Raw genomic sequence first — 15,581 nt, forward strand, 5'->3', positions numbered from 1 at the left:
ACAAACAAGGGAACTGACAGAAAAAAATGGAATGCTCCTGAATTTAATCACTAAATAGTGTCTTTTTAAATAATTTAAATTAAAAACAATCATAGCAGGCAAGCAAAAGTTACATAATTTCTAGATGTGTTAAGCCTATTATTTATAATAATGCATATTTTATTGCAAAAATAGTGTGCTTCATTTAATGAGAATCAAGAAATATCATTCTCTTAAAAATTTTAACTCTAACTATAATTTAAATTTTTTTTTTAAAAAAAAGAATTCTTTCTTGTTTATTAGTCAGGTTTATAACATTTGGGAAAAATTCATTTTTACATTATTTAATAAATATTGCAACAGATCTATTATTATTGATTTTATTGGTTACATGCCCTATAGAATCTGTTACTAAAACGAAATTTTCATGTGAAAATTGGATGTACCACTCAGTGATAACTTTATAAAACGTAAATTACAAAATAAATAAATACATAAATGCAAAATTGCTTTTATGTTTGTCCCATAACTCACCACAACAAACGTTTTGTAACAAAATAATTTTATTTATTATAAATAAATGAAGTCAATATAATACAATATTCACATTTTATATACAATTATCTTTTCTAAATATTTATAAAAAATATAACAGTTATAAATAGCTCATAAATAGGGAATTTGTATAGTAAAAAAACTGAATAAAACAAACTTAGAAAATAATTAATTTTTTTAGCTATAAAAACTTTCAGCAAGACATAGCTTCCCAACAAGTATTTTTAATTAGATAGGTGTTTTTTTTTTTTTTTTTAATTCCTTTGTATTTCTTTTTTAAAGGGTATACAGTTTAGAAGTTAGAAACAGGCATCTACACAACTGAACCTAATGTTAGTAGCAGATGAACTTAAATATATATCATAATGAATAAATCCATAATTAAATGTTAAAAATATACCTTACAAGACAATCTTTTCACCTGAAATAGTGATATAATTTATAACTTTAAATTAACAAGTGGTATAATAAGAATTTTTAACAGACTAGTTTCTCACGGATTTATAAATCCCTGGCCTCTCTAAAAAAAAAAGCTTTAAATCAAAATTCACAAATGCTCAGGAGGCTTATTTAATATATATTAAAAACCTTAAACATTATGTGCAGTGAGCGACTATTTTTATGAATAAATGTTGATACAGAATAAACTAGTAACAATAGTTGCTATTTTAAAAATAAGTATAAACAAGGTAAACACAAAGACTCAAGGGGGGGATTTTAACTTTTCTCTCATTTTTTTCCACACAGATATTAATAAATTTCTCCAATTTTTGTTAGTGGTGCCACAAATTTTATTATAAATTTTTCAAACAAGCTTTATTCTTATGCATAAAATACATTAGAAAAAACTTATACTTGCCATTACAGTTGAAAATAAAAAGAAAACTTTTTAAAATTATTAAAAGACCGAATTTTCTGGAAAAAATTCAGGATTTTTGAACACTTCAAAATCTTACACTAATTCATTTTCACCAATTTTTAGGAACTTTAATTAAATTCTTTGACATGTCCTTGATTTTTCCAAATGGATAAATTTTATGACTTTTCCCTGGTCTATAGTCAAAGAGAGGCATAAAATTCAATATTATGCAATTTATCACAATTATAAATAATCTTAATTTTTGCCAATCAATGAACTAGAATAGAAAAAAAAAACATTCGATGATCCAACATGTATAGGATACATTATACAAATGGATAATTGACATATATATGTTGGCAAAAAATCATAAATACTTTTGTTTTAATTAAAAATTTTATTTCCATTAGCTCAATAAATCATTTAAATTGGCTACTTATTATGAAATTATATGTGCAATTAAATGTTAAAAATAGTTTTTCAAAATTCATAGACATCAAAACTTGATAAGTTCATCACTTGTAGTACATTGATTCGAGGTCAATATTATAGTCTTAAAAAGAGTAGGAATAATTTTTTATTGATGTTTGCTGAGATAATAAGAGTAATAAATGTCAAACGAATTTTTCGATGGCTCAGGTGCTCCATTTATGCCTTTGTTAACATACGTAGAGTAAATATCTATGGATTCTTTGGTTACTGTAGGTAAGGCAGTACATCTAGTGGAATCATTGGAGAAACTACTCTTCTGATTTCTGTAAAACAATTTTCAAAAAATTAAAAACACTAAAAATTTAATACAAATTTATGGAATAAAGTGTTTTCAAAACTAAACTAAATGTTTCACTTAAAAAGTTTCAACTAGCAGAAATATTTGGAGAAAAAAAATTTTATTGCATAATTTGAAAGTGCAATTTAAGATTACGTAATTTAAGATTACGTAATTTATTATTATTGTGACTAAATTTTATTTCAATTTGATGAAAATTGAAGGAATTAAGTGAGTTTGAAAAATTATGTATAAGTACCCAAAACTGCAGAAATATTTTTGCTGGCAAAAGGGAGGTATAAGAAATGATTATGTACGATGCTAAAAGTTCCTTATTTTCAATTTTTTAAAACACAAGAAAATAATTAACTAATTTAAAAAATTAAACCAAGAATTTTAAATTTGAAATAAAGGTTAAATTTTTTTTAAAAAGAATTTCTTGAAAGAGTTACAAATTTTTATAATAAGAATTAAAAGGCCCATTTTTAACATATAGTTAAATATTTTATTTGAATTTAATTAATAAAATTCGTAAAATTAGATTACTACAACAAAAAAAAGAAGGTTTTGCAATTTTCCAACGTAAGTATTTGTAATTCGCTTATTTCTGCTGACAATGATGACTACATTTTCAAAAACATGCTTATCACAAATATACACCATATTTGAATGAAACCTAAAATGGTATAGAATATTACTTATTTAGGTATAAAATCATAAGCCCTTTTCTCAAAAAATGGTTTTTAAGTCTGAGTCAAAAATGTCTCAGTATCAACACATCTAATTTGTCTAATTGTCATTTCTTTGTTTTCAGCAATATTTCCTTCAATCTATAATCAGTCCATTTTATTCTTCAATTCAACCCTTAAAGATTCTTTCCCATTTCTATTCAACCCCATTGATCTTTTAAGGAACAATGCTGCAATATGTGCAGTGTGGCACTGTCACATAATCTGCCAAATACTTCACACATGATGGCTAAAATCATTTAATTATTTTTATCACTTGTTGTATTTGCAATTTATTTTATTTTTCAAAATTGGTTTGTTCCATTATTTTTTCCACTGTGGAAGAAATTTTCCCTGAACATATTTATTTCATAAAGCAATGATATTTTTCTTTTGCAATTCCTAAACTTGAAAATCATCATATTAAAAATAAATAAATAGATTATAATTCATTTAATAAAACTAATAAATTTTAAAAAAAGGAATAAGCAATGACTCACAATTTGAATGATATACTTAGAGATCTTGAATCAGAGGTGATTTGTTGTTCACAAAGACCAGCACATTTCCCGATGCCAGCATATCTGTAAATAAACAATATTTCTAATTCATAACAGAAAATAAAAAAAAAAATTTATATTATATTTTATCATACCTGCCAACTCTTTCGGTTTTCCCGGAAGATTTTAATTTCGTATATAAAGTGGTACCGAAACTCATGTCATGCCATTAGACTTTTTGAATTATAATAATAATTATAAATGAGTTTGACCACCACTACATATAAATAATTACAACAAATATATAAAAGCATACTAATCTGTTTGACAGCGGATTTTAACCGAGTCAAAATATAAATATATTTTTGGATAAGATTGTTTTTCGGTGATTGTTTTACTACCACTTGAAAAATCCATTCTCAGAAAGAGTAAAAGTTGGCAGGTATGTTTTATTCATTTTAATAAGCTATACATGACAATAAAAAACATACCCTGAATAAGCTATATTTTAAATTATGAAAAAGAGGATCAAATTGATATTCTCTCTCTGATGAACAACACATTGTATTAAATGAATAATCTTAAGAAATTAAAGATATACTTGAGATATCAAGATACACCTTGAAATATACCAAGATATACACATAGTATACTAAAAATACATAACAAAAAAATAATATAACACAATTTTCTTTTAAGCAAATGAATTTTTATTTTCATCAAATATAATACATTGCATTGATTTGCAGTTTTAAAATTTATTATATCCGGTTGTATAGTGATATCAGCTAATATATGAACAGAGTTATTATTAGGTATCCTGGTAGTTTTGAGCTTATTTTGAATTGCTTGTTACTCAAAAATTTTCTTGTATGAAATAAATAATTTCTTAATGTTTACAGCAATGCAAATAAAAGATACAATATAACATATCTTAAAGAACAGTTTCCTATGAAGAAGTAAATGGTCTTTGCTTACGTCAAAAATTTACTACTGATAGAATTGAGTATGGAGGATGTATTACTGAGTTTTATTATTATCATTGTATCCTAATTAAAGGAATGAATCCAATTATTTAAAATCTAATCCATTTTAAATTTGTGACTGTCAGGATTATTTTTAAACTCAAAATTATTTATTTCAGTTTAATGGTATCTTAGCGACAAAATAAAAAAGCCATTCAAAACTTTAAAAAATATAGTTTATAAAAAAAAAAATGCTATTTAAAATTTCTGCTCAAAACAAAGAAAAGGCAAAATAACTTTATCTGGGTTCTCAGTTGGTAGGCAACACAGCATCCTCATAATAAAATAGTATATACATAATTAACACACAGCACTTGAACTACATGGATTTTTTCAAAGTGAATTTGTTCTGTTTAAGAAAATGTTTGACATAAAGATATGGTCGTAGTTCTGAGTCTAGAAGCTACTTTAAGCTCTGAAATCTAAGCTTGAATCATAACTACAGTGCAGCAGTTGTCAGCTTTTAAAACTTGAACCTTTTGAATTACTTTAAAATTACTCTTCAGAATAAAATATTACTATTAAGAAATGATGCATTATTTATTTTAAATATACATCATCTCTTAACATGGATGTACAGTGGCCAAAATAAAAAACTCACCACTTTGAGTATCTTTTGATCTAATGATTGGATCTTCACCTTCTATAATTAACTCTTAATGATTCGAGGGGATGACTACAAATATGGTAATTAATTAGAGCAAAAGATATTTTAACTCTCGAAATCAGACCCAAAAACATATTTTTTCTGAATAAACAATTTTTTTCCGACGGATTTAGATTTCTGACATCCAAAATATGGCCCCATATTTTGTTCAGGAGAACAGTCCAAACTTTAGACCCTTAGTGATTTTTTTTGTGTATTTCACCACATCTTAAATACTTTTTAAGCAAATTGAAAAATTTTCGCATACAATTTTAAAATTAGCTGATACAAAGCTAATTTCATGAAAAATATCACTTTTCGTAAATATTTATAATTTTTTATAATTAATTTAATTACAGTCAAAAAAAAAGTTTGAATTGTAGGGTATTTTTTATATCATTAAAAAAAATTTTTTTAAACAACAAAAAATACAAAGTTTGAACAAAATCGGTAAGATAGTTCTTGAGAAATTGAATTTTAAAAAAGCTGTATTTTCAATTTTCAGAAATTCGACCAATTTTGCTCAAAATTTTTATTTTGCTATGTAAAATTAGATCCCTTAAAGTGTTGTAAAAAATTTTATACCTTACAATTCAAAATATTTCGGCTATAATTAAATAAAATAATAAAAAATAAGAAATATTTACTAAAATTGATACTTTGCATTGAATTATCTTTGGATAAATGAATTTTATAGTAATATGTAAAAATAATTTCAGTTCGCTTAAAATGTTTCCGAGGTATGGCAAAATACCCAAAATACAAAATTTACATTAAGGGGTCCAGACTTTGAACCGCTCTCCTGGCCAAACTATTAGGACCCTATTACCTATATTTTGGGGGTCAGAAGGCTGAATCCATCAAAAAAAGAGATGTTTATTCAGAAAAAGTACTTTTTTCTGTTTGATTTTGTAACTTAAATTTATTGTCTGCATTAATTAATTAGCATATTTGAGATCACCGCCTTGAATCATTAAGATTGAATTCAAGAGCGTTAAAATACAATCATTAGATCAAAAGTTTCTCATGGTGGTCCGTTTTTCATTTTGTGCACTACACAACCATTTTTGGATAACAGGCCACAAAAACTAAAAAATACCATGGTGCAGACAACATTAATAATTAATAGTAAAATTTCAAAATATACTTAAATCCTAATTGAAAGAAAAATATAAACAACTTACACATGTATAGGTAATTTCTTATTCACATGCAAATAATGAAGATAAAAATATTTAATATAAATAAATTTAAAGAATTATGATTGCAAGATTACAAAGCATATCAAATTCTTAGGCTCAGAAAAGAAAGACACCAAGAAATTGAAAATTTCCATTTATCCTAAAACTTGGCTTTTGTTATTATTTAGAACATTTTAAAAATTTATTTTTTATAAAAGTTACCTATAAAATATCTACATTAACTGTAAGTAGAATTTGGAAGTTGTAATTTGCTTTTATACACCTTTTTTCAATTTGGAAATTATTCCAGTAATTTTTTAATTACATTTTCACATAAAAACTGGGCTCAATGCTTTCAGCAAAACTTGAAAATAAAATTACTACAATTCGATACTCTTCAAAAGAGTGAATTAGATTAGCAACTAATTGTAACAAAAGCCAACTAGAAAAAGAATTTAGACTTTTTTTCATTAAACATAAAAAAGTTTATGGGCCATTTATGCTTAGAACGCAACAGTACAAATCCTGATTCATAGGCAAACCGTTCAGTCAATATTAAATACATGCCTCTGTAGGATAGAAATTTATTAAATTAGACACGATAAAATAATTACAAAATAATTATCATTAAAATAATTATTAAACTTAGACAATTATAATTACCTTTTGTATAACTTCATGCTCTTTTCTGAAGGATTTTTTAGTTCTGTTCCATAAACTTGCTTCATTGTTGTAAACATGTTCTACACAAAGGATGGAAACATTTCACTTAACAAATTAAATTTTAAAAATCACATCATATTTAAAAACTATTTAACATTTACAAAAATAAAATTATTTTAAAGAGGGCTAATTTTGATAATCTTTGCTAATTAATTAAATCAAATCAGAGTGGTATCTCCTAGAAACACAGTTGCACATTTCCCTGATAAGTTCTTGATAATTATTTTGAATCATTCTTTAATAATATTTGGTTGAAACAAGGCTCATACATTTATAATAATTACTAATGTATGTAAAAAAATTCAAAATACTTCTTAACTGAAGATGTGTGAGAGTAATAAGTCTCTTAAAATTTAACTGAAAGACATTTTTGTATTTTAAAAAAATATCTACCATATTTTACAGAGTATTAATCAAATTTTGAACTGGTCATAAAATTGGACATCTGTTGATTGTTGATCATAACTAAGAAAATAAACTTTAATACTTTCCTATTGCTTTCAACAATAGATAATTATTTTTCATATGTTTTTATATCACTTTTCTTGATTTTTTAAACTTTTCAAATAGGTCAATCATTTCTTATTGATATTTCAACAGAAAATGGTCAATTTGCTACAATTCCCAGAAGGTTTTTTTCTTCTTTTTTTTGAAATTTTCGTTTTTTTAAAAAAAAATCAATATGTTTAATTTGATGAGATAAACACGCAAATTTTGAATTTGAGTTATAGCTTTTGAATGTGCTTGATTTGTGGTATTACCTTCGTAAATTCACATAATTTTTTTAAGTGGTTACTTATCTTTTTTTCCACAAATATTCCTTTGCTTTTCTGAAATCTAATTTTGTAATATAAATTTCATAGCTAGATTAAGTCTGACTAATTGGCTTGATAACAGTATTTTCTTGAAATTGTAGCATTTCCTATAATACTATCTGCCAGTTTTCTGACAATAGTCTCTTTTTTAGCTGGGTTTTAAAATTATAGTCACTTAACCTCCTTAAGTGACTATAATTCTTTCTATAGTCACTTAACCTTCATTTTAGAAGCCGATAGTCACATTTTAGTCACTAGTGCAAGCCCTACTAATCAATTTAATAACTGGAGAAATAAAAAACTATTCTCACTTCAAATGTTGCTCCTCGAGAAGATGAGAGTGAATAGCTGGAATCTTCACTATCCAAATGAACAAAGTTATCCTCACTGTCAGAGTCATCACCCGTATCTGTACCACTTGTACTGCTAGACGCAGAAGCTGTAGAGGAGATTCCAGTCACTGAAGGGTTTGGGGGTGTTTCTCCCACACTCTCACGCTTCCTGCCAGGCCTCACGCGCACAGCAAATGGGCTGAAATCTGATGAGAAACTGGGCATCATGTCTCTAAAAAACCAAATAAGTTTGAGAAAATTAAACAAAAATATTCAGAAAATGAACTAAAATCAATTGACACTAAAAATAACAATATAAAAGAGCTTTTTTTTTTATATTTCATTTACATAGTTGGCAACATGCATAGGGAAAAATCCACTAGATTTTACGAAATAATATAAATTTCATGATAATAGCAGCAAAATGTACTAAAATTTTATGCATAGCGAATTGTAGAGATTTTATAGTCATCGAAATAGAAATAATAATACAAAAAGCTATTTTTAAATATTTCATTTACATAGCTGCCAACAAGGATAGGGAAAAATCCAGTACATTTTACGAACTAATATAAATTTCATGATAATTGACGCAAAATGTACCAAATATTTTACTCATAGGGAATTGTAGGGATTTTTATAGTCATCAAAATAGAAAAACTGAAATATTTTTCAATTATGAACAAAATTAAATGAACCTGAAGTGTTATGTATTATGTTTATTCATAATTTTGAATAGTAAAAGGCATTTAATTCACCAAAGATAGTTAAAAGAATATTTAATTAATTTAAAAAGAGAGTTCAGAATAAAAACAAGCTTAACATTTTAGAACAAAAAGAGTTTTAATCTGACTTTTATAAATAACGCTCGCTTCATTATGTATCAGTAACACTTATTTATATATTCAAGCAAGTAATAATCTGCGCCAAAATTCTATTTCAATGGGGATTTTTTAAGGAGACTTACTCAATTTTAGGGAATTTTCTAAAATATACAAAAACCTGGAGAACTTTTATAAAACCAGTAGACCAGGAGAAACTGGCTAAATCCTGTAGCATACTGGAAAAACAAGTAGAGTGGGCGGCTATGCATTTAATTTTCCTTAAATTAAATGCAAAGACATATTTAAGACTATACAGGTAGAGCAATCAATTAGCACCCCCTTAATTGATTTGCTTGAAAAATCTAGATTTAACTGAAAATAAAAAAGCTAAAATTTTTTAGTCTACTAATCATTTTAAAAATAAATATTATAATTAACTTCCGAAAGTTCCAATTACATGATTTTAGGCTTAGTTTTGTTATACTGTACAATATGGATTTTACACTAAAAGTGAAAAGATGCTGATCATATGCTATACTTGCTAAAAGAAATTTAAGTTTGGGACTTAGAAATCAAAAAAGTTGCTGTTCAAAGCAATTAAAGCATGAGCTCATTGATGTAATAAACCTCATTCAATCAATCAATTTGACTAAAAAAAAATAATAATAGAGTACAGCAATTTCAAACTCAGCTGAGAATGGTGTTAAAATAAAGAGATTTATTAATTTATAAAATACTTTATTGTGTTTGAATACCTCATTGAATGATTCATGGTGTAGGCAAGCAAATCTGTGATGGATGTCATCTCAAAAGGTCGATAATGATCGAAAAAACCATCTGTCCTTGGATCAGCAGGATATGTTTTGATTATTTCAGCCAAGGAATTTTCTAACTCTTTCTTGTCTACAAATCATCAATCAGAATTAATTTCAAAATGCAACTTTATTAATCAAAACAGTAATTTCAAATTACATTTATTTTCTCAAACTTCCTAATGACATGCTCTGAAATTATGAATTTTCTAATACATAAATAAAAGAGTAAACATTCAATAATTAAAATTACTGTCCAGCAAATTGCTGACTGATTTCAAAATTAAAACTCTGAGAAATAAAGAAAGGCTCATTAGGAATGAAAAAAAAACGCTATGTCTATTCTAAAAGCTTTAAAAGTGTTGTGCAGTCAATATTTAAAATAAGTCACAAAATTTACCAAAATATGGTCGTGTGCTCTGCGCAGAGTTCTTGAAAAGAATATAAAGAAAAACCGCCCGTCCTCCAGTCCTCGGCGGTCAAAAATTCCCCGCGGACAATGAATTCCTCGAATCTGACGTCCGTGCGGACGGCCATTTTCTCGTTAATGTTTGTGATACATTCTAAATTTTTGCTATCTTACAAGAGTCTAGCGTAGCGCCTCACTTCTAAAATGACCCTCTAATCTAGAAATCCTGTTATTCCTTCGTCAGACCAAATGTAGCAAAATGTCCCACAATACAGCAACATACTGCGCATGGTGGAATTGATGTTTTCTCCGTCTGTGAGGACTGCAGCGGTTGAAAAGGGGTTTTTCAGCGATGAACTTACAAAAAAAACACATTACGTACTGGTCTTAAACAAGAAGCGTTAAACGCAATTAAGAACATCTACTTAAATGGAAAACCCCTTTCAGATTTCTGTGCAGAAACCTCTGTAAATCATTGGCTTGATTGTGGAACTGACAAACGTCATATTTGATTCATTTAAAAAACTCAGTACCCTCGGATAAATTGACATTCCAGATAACTTGACCTTTGTCATTTAAATTATTTCATAAAAGAAATCAATTATTTCATAAAAGAAATACTAGGTTACTATTGGTAACCTAGTATTTCTTTTATTACTGTATAATGTAATCTTAGCATTTGTAATCCTAGTAACTACTAATTCATTGTGCAATTTATATAAATGTTTGTAATAAATAAGAGAAAATAATATTTTTATTTATTTAGAAGTTTTAAGGGTTAGTTTCAAAGGAGGACGGGTACATTGTTGGACAAGCCGTCCTCGGGGACGGGTAAAATTTCTGAGTTTTTTCGAGCCCTGTTTAAACCTCTTAACTTGGCACAAGAATGTCCTTTCATGTTTTAATGCTAGAACAAATTGAACTGACCACCAATGGCCATCTATTAGCAATTTCTGTAAGTAAATTCTCAAATTCCAGAATAAAAATTCTATAATGTTCACACTAAACAAACTGTTTGTTACAATCCTCTATCAAAAGTCGGGATGGCTCAGGGGATAGAGCGTTTGCCTTCTTATAAAGTGAACTGGGTACGAATCCCAGCGATGGCTGGTCGTTACGAATTCACCATTTGGCTTGCACCAACCAGAGTGCTGATTTGAAAGATCTTCAGTGGTAGACGAATCATGGGTTAGAGTCCCCTTGCCATCAGGCTAGCCATGGGAGGTTACTCTCAAAGTAATGCAAATGCGGGTAAGTTTCATCAAAAAGTACTTCACGAAAGCAAAATTTCTCCCACTGCTTGATCCAGGAGTCCCCTTGTCTTCTGGATTGGGTTCAAAATTACAAGGCTTCGGAGTTGAACATTAGTAGTTGTAAACCGGAAAATTGGGTCGGCTCTTCAATGACGGTTGTAAAATAAAATCCTCTATGAAACTTAGTTTCTGAGATTTTTAATTTTGAAACTAGTCAGAACTTTGCTGGGCTCTCGATATATTCTATTCCTCTTTCAGAGATTGAAATTTAATAATTCTAGAACACTTATTTAAACGTACATTTTATTGATAGTTTTTTAAATTTTACTGATGTTTATTTTGATGCAATGTATAAAAGTAAAAAAGAACTCATTTTGTTTAATTTAACATCAAAAGAAACATGAATATAAAATTAAATTCGATTAATATACCTAACAGTATGAAACAAAGTCACACAAAATTATTTGAGGAATAAAAATGTCACTTACACTCCATCTGAATTTCAAATTTCGATTTTGGTCTATAGTTGTTTAATGTTTAATCTGTTTTTAGATTGTTTTTATTTAAATATAAGTATAATATACATCTTTCATAACAATAATTATAAAAGTTAAGTGAATGCACAGTTAAACTTGCCTAATGTAATTTTCTATGAGCTTTTCATTGATTGACTAAGTTACAGTGTTTGCTGCAGACAGCTGGTTTACCAGTTATATTTAATAATAATAGAAATAAAATTCCTTGATTTTTTCAGTAAAATTTCAACAATATTTGAATACATTTTTTATATATTCCAATATTTCATCAGAAATATAATTTTCTTTTATTCAATAAGCAATAAAATTTACATTTCAATAGAAAATATGCCAAACATTACATTTTGTAAAAAAAAAAATATATTACTAGGCAAAGGTTTAACATGTATTATTTAAAATACTTAAGTATATAAATTACAGATAAAAGCAATATTTTGCACAACAATAGAGAACAGTTAAAATTTCAATGAAACAATTTATTAAGAGTCACATGATTCATATAGTCAACCATCTTATATATTACTTATGATTAAAAACCAAAATTAATTTATACAGAAAACTTAACTTTTAAAAACTTAGTATTATTAAATAGCAAATATGGTTATATAGAGAAAAAAAAAATTGGAACAAGAAAATTTTAAGTAATGCTAAATTTCTTTTTAACATATTATTCAACTTTAATAATTCTAAAAAAAATTTATCCATGCTGCAGAAGAAGTTTTACAAAAAATAATAAAATAGATGTTATACTTAGTCATTTTGAACATCATTGGCGCTATTTATTGTTACCGTCAATTTAGAAATTGATTATTTTCTAGATTTGCAGCGAGAGATATTTCTGGGTTTTGCCTGAAATTGTATTATTCCCTAATTTTTTATCTGCAAATCAAACTCCCTGACAATTCCAGGTTTCCCTGATCCATTGAAAACCTTGTATAGTTTTAATAAAAACCTTAAAACTATGAATAGAGTAAGCTAACTTTTTTAGGTCTTTTGAAAATTACATAACTCAATTTCTATCATAATAAAACTTAAAAGTTCTAATCTAATTCAAATACCTTCAATAATAGGAAAAGGAAGAACATCCATAACTTTTTCATCCCACCAACATGTATACCTGCAAAATTTCAAAATTCAAAATCTTTCCAAACATACGTAACATACAATGTGAATTTTCATTTACAAATATTAAAAATATCAAATTTTAAAAAAGTAGCATACAACAAGAAATTTACAGTGTACAAACAAAACAAAACAAAAATGTAAAAGAACTAATTTATTATAAGGACTTATTTAACAAGTCCCCAGGTTTAACTAGAAAGCTTGAAATGGACTAAACACTTTTTTTAAAGAAATAAACAACTGACATTTAAATGATTTCAGAACTTCAACAAACAGACATATTAATATATATGAACTTCAACCAGACATATATATTATCTATATAAATACCATAAATATCTACTTCAGTTGTGATTTGAGAAAAATTATCTCTAACAGCTAGGGAAACAGAATCAAATGGCAGTTTTGCTGATTATTGACTTTATTTAGTTTTTATCTATTTTAGTTTTTGCATTATTTTAAATAATTGCAGGAAAAGTGATGCATACATTTTTATATTTTAGAAATAAAATTCAAAGTTGCAACTAAGCCCGCAATGTACAATATCTTTGCTAATCAAAACTTTTTTCCTCCTGAAAAGCCTATAACAACCATCAAAGAAAATAATTTTAATAGAAAACTCATCATATTTTCACGATTCCACAGCATAACTCAACACAAAACTATTCACCATTGGTGATACAAATTAAACTATAATCCAATTGTCAATTTAAAAAATAGATAACAATGATGAAGACTCCTCACACTATTGTATTGACATATTTCGCTTTGACTATATTGATACAATATTAGAAAGCACTCCTTTTAGCAGATATAATTGTATGAGCTGATGAAGAGATATCTTTTCTTTATTTTGTTTTCCGTATTTTTAATAATTTTTTTGTATATATATGTATATTGTATATATATATATATAATTATTCGCTCCTCACTATGTAGATTTCCTTTCGAGTACCGTTCTCTAATCTCTTTGAATTTTATTTTCTGGTTTTTGCTTGATATATTTGTTTGTTTTTTCCTATATATTTTTCACTTACTCCACATACTCCTCACACTATTGTATTGATATATTTTGCTTTGACTATATTAATACAATATTAGAAAGCACTCCTTTTGCGGATATAATCGTGTGGGCTGATGAAGAGAATCTTTTCTTTGTTTTGTTTTCCGGATATTTAATTTCTTTCTTCTTTTTTTTTAGATATCGAAAATTATATTTTTTTAAATACTTTTGAAAAATTATTTTTAATAATTTTCTTCTCGTCATTATATTTTATTATTTTCCATATTTTCTCAATATTTTAGCTTATATAAATATATATATTTTTAAATACTTTTGAAAAATATCTTTCATTATTTTCTGCTCTCATCATTATTTTTTTATTTATTATTTTCTCAATATTTCAGTATATATATACAGTGAACTCTAGCTACTACGATATCCGATACAACAATAGCTCCCTCTATTAAAATAATGCCTCCTGGTCCCGACGAGTTTGCACATGAATCAATGTCATCCTTCTCACCATATTGCGATATTCCCTGAAGCAATAAACTCTTGTAAAATGATTTCTTTTTCAAATTTCAACTTTATTTTCACAATTTAATATTAGTTTTCAAATAATGTAAAAAAGCTCATTTTATCATATTTTGCTTTTTTTCGGTCTCTTCTGACAACTCTTCGGACTCACTGCTGATTATGTACTTATCTTATTTCTTTTCACCGCAGTGAGGGGCTCTCATATTCAGATTTCAATACCAAATCCTTGAGGCACATAGACCACTTCAAGACCTTCCATTCTTAGAATTGCCTCCCTTATCTCTTAAGAAGTCACTGATTTCATATTTACATATCTGATTTCATATTTTACCATAATTAACATTCTGCAAATTACATTTTTTATATAATATATACATATATTTATAGTTAATACATATATAATATTAAAATTTAAAAAAAATCTTATTGCTTCCCCAAAGTATGTAGACCCTCGATATAATAATATATTCCTCTACAACACTACATTTCTTTGGTTCCTAAAATATTGTTGCAGAAAAGTTTTACTTTATACATACAGTAGAGCGCCGATTATCCGAACCCTTATTATCCGAACGTCTAATTATCCGAACTATGTCTGAATTCGCTTTTTTTTTAAAGTTTAGAATACTTTTCAACTTATCAACAATTTTTTTAAATTTCTGAACCAGTAGATCTACCGGCTGAAAAGATGACAGGTTATGCAGCAGAAAAAATAGAAGACTGGCGTCAAGACACTGAAAACGTCTCAGGATATCAAATTTTAAATGATGATGAAATTGTTGCTGAAATTTTGAATGAAAATCAGAACTCCATGGATGAAGAGGAAGAAGTAGGTGATCAAGTTCAAGATAATGAACCTTCTCATATAGAAAATTCTCATATAGAAAAATGCAATCCATTAGATATTGCTAGAACGTCTAAATGATGTTGATCCAGTTCAGCTGATTTATTTAAAAAGAATAAGGGATATGGT

The 15,581-nt window shown here is 26.9% G+C and overlaps 1 protein-coding gene across 1 annotated transcript in view; it reads right to left on the minus strand.

Annotated features, from left to right (window-relative positions):
• Positions 1-524: 524 nt before the first annotated feature.
• The window catches only part of LOC107447917 (polyphosphoinositide phosphatase FIG4), a 32,652-nt gene continuing 17,595 nt past the window's right edge, over positions 525-15,581 (minus strand). The window contains exons 16-21 of the mRNA XM_016062955.4: positions 13,005-13,063; positions 9,692-9,839; positions 8,092-8,344; positions 6,906-6,985; positions 3,391-3,474; positions 525-2,148 (exon numbers count right to left, since the gene is read on the minus strand). Of these exons, the coding sequence (XP_015918441.2) occupies positions 1,971-2,148; positions 3,391-3,474; positions 6,906-6,985; positions 8,092-8,344; positions 9,692-9,839; positions 13,005-13,063 (802 nt within the window). The 3' untranslated portion in view covers positions 525-1,970. The remainder of the gene's footprint in view (positions 2,149-3,390; positions 3,475-6,905; positions 6,986-8,091; positions 8,345-9,691; positions 9,840-13,004; positions 13,064-15,581) is intronic.

This window comes from Parasteatoda tepidariorum, chromosome 9 (genome assembly GCF_043381705.1).
Source record: "Parasteatoda tepidariorum isolate YZ-2023 chromosome 9, CAS_Ptep_4.0, whole genome shotgun sequence".
NCBI lineage: Eukaryota > Metazoa > Arthropoda > Arachnida > Araneae > Theridiidae > Parasteatoda > Parasteatoda tepidariorum.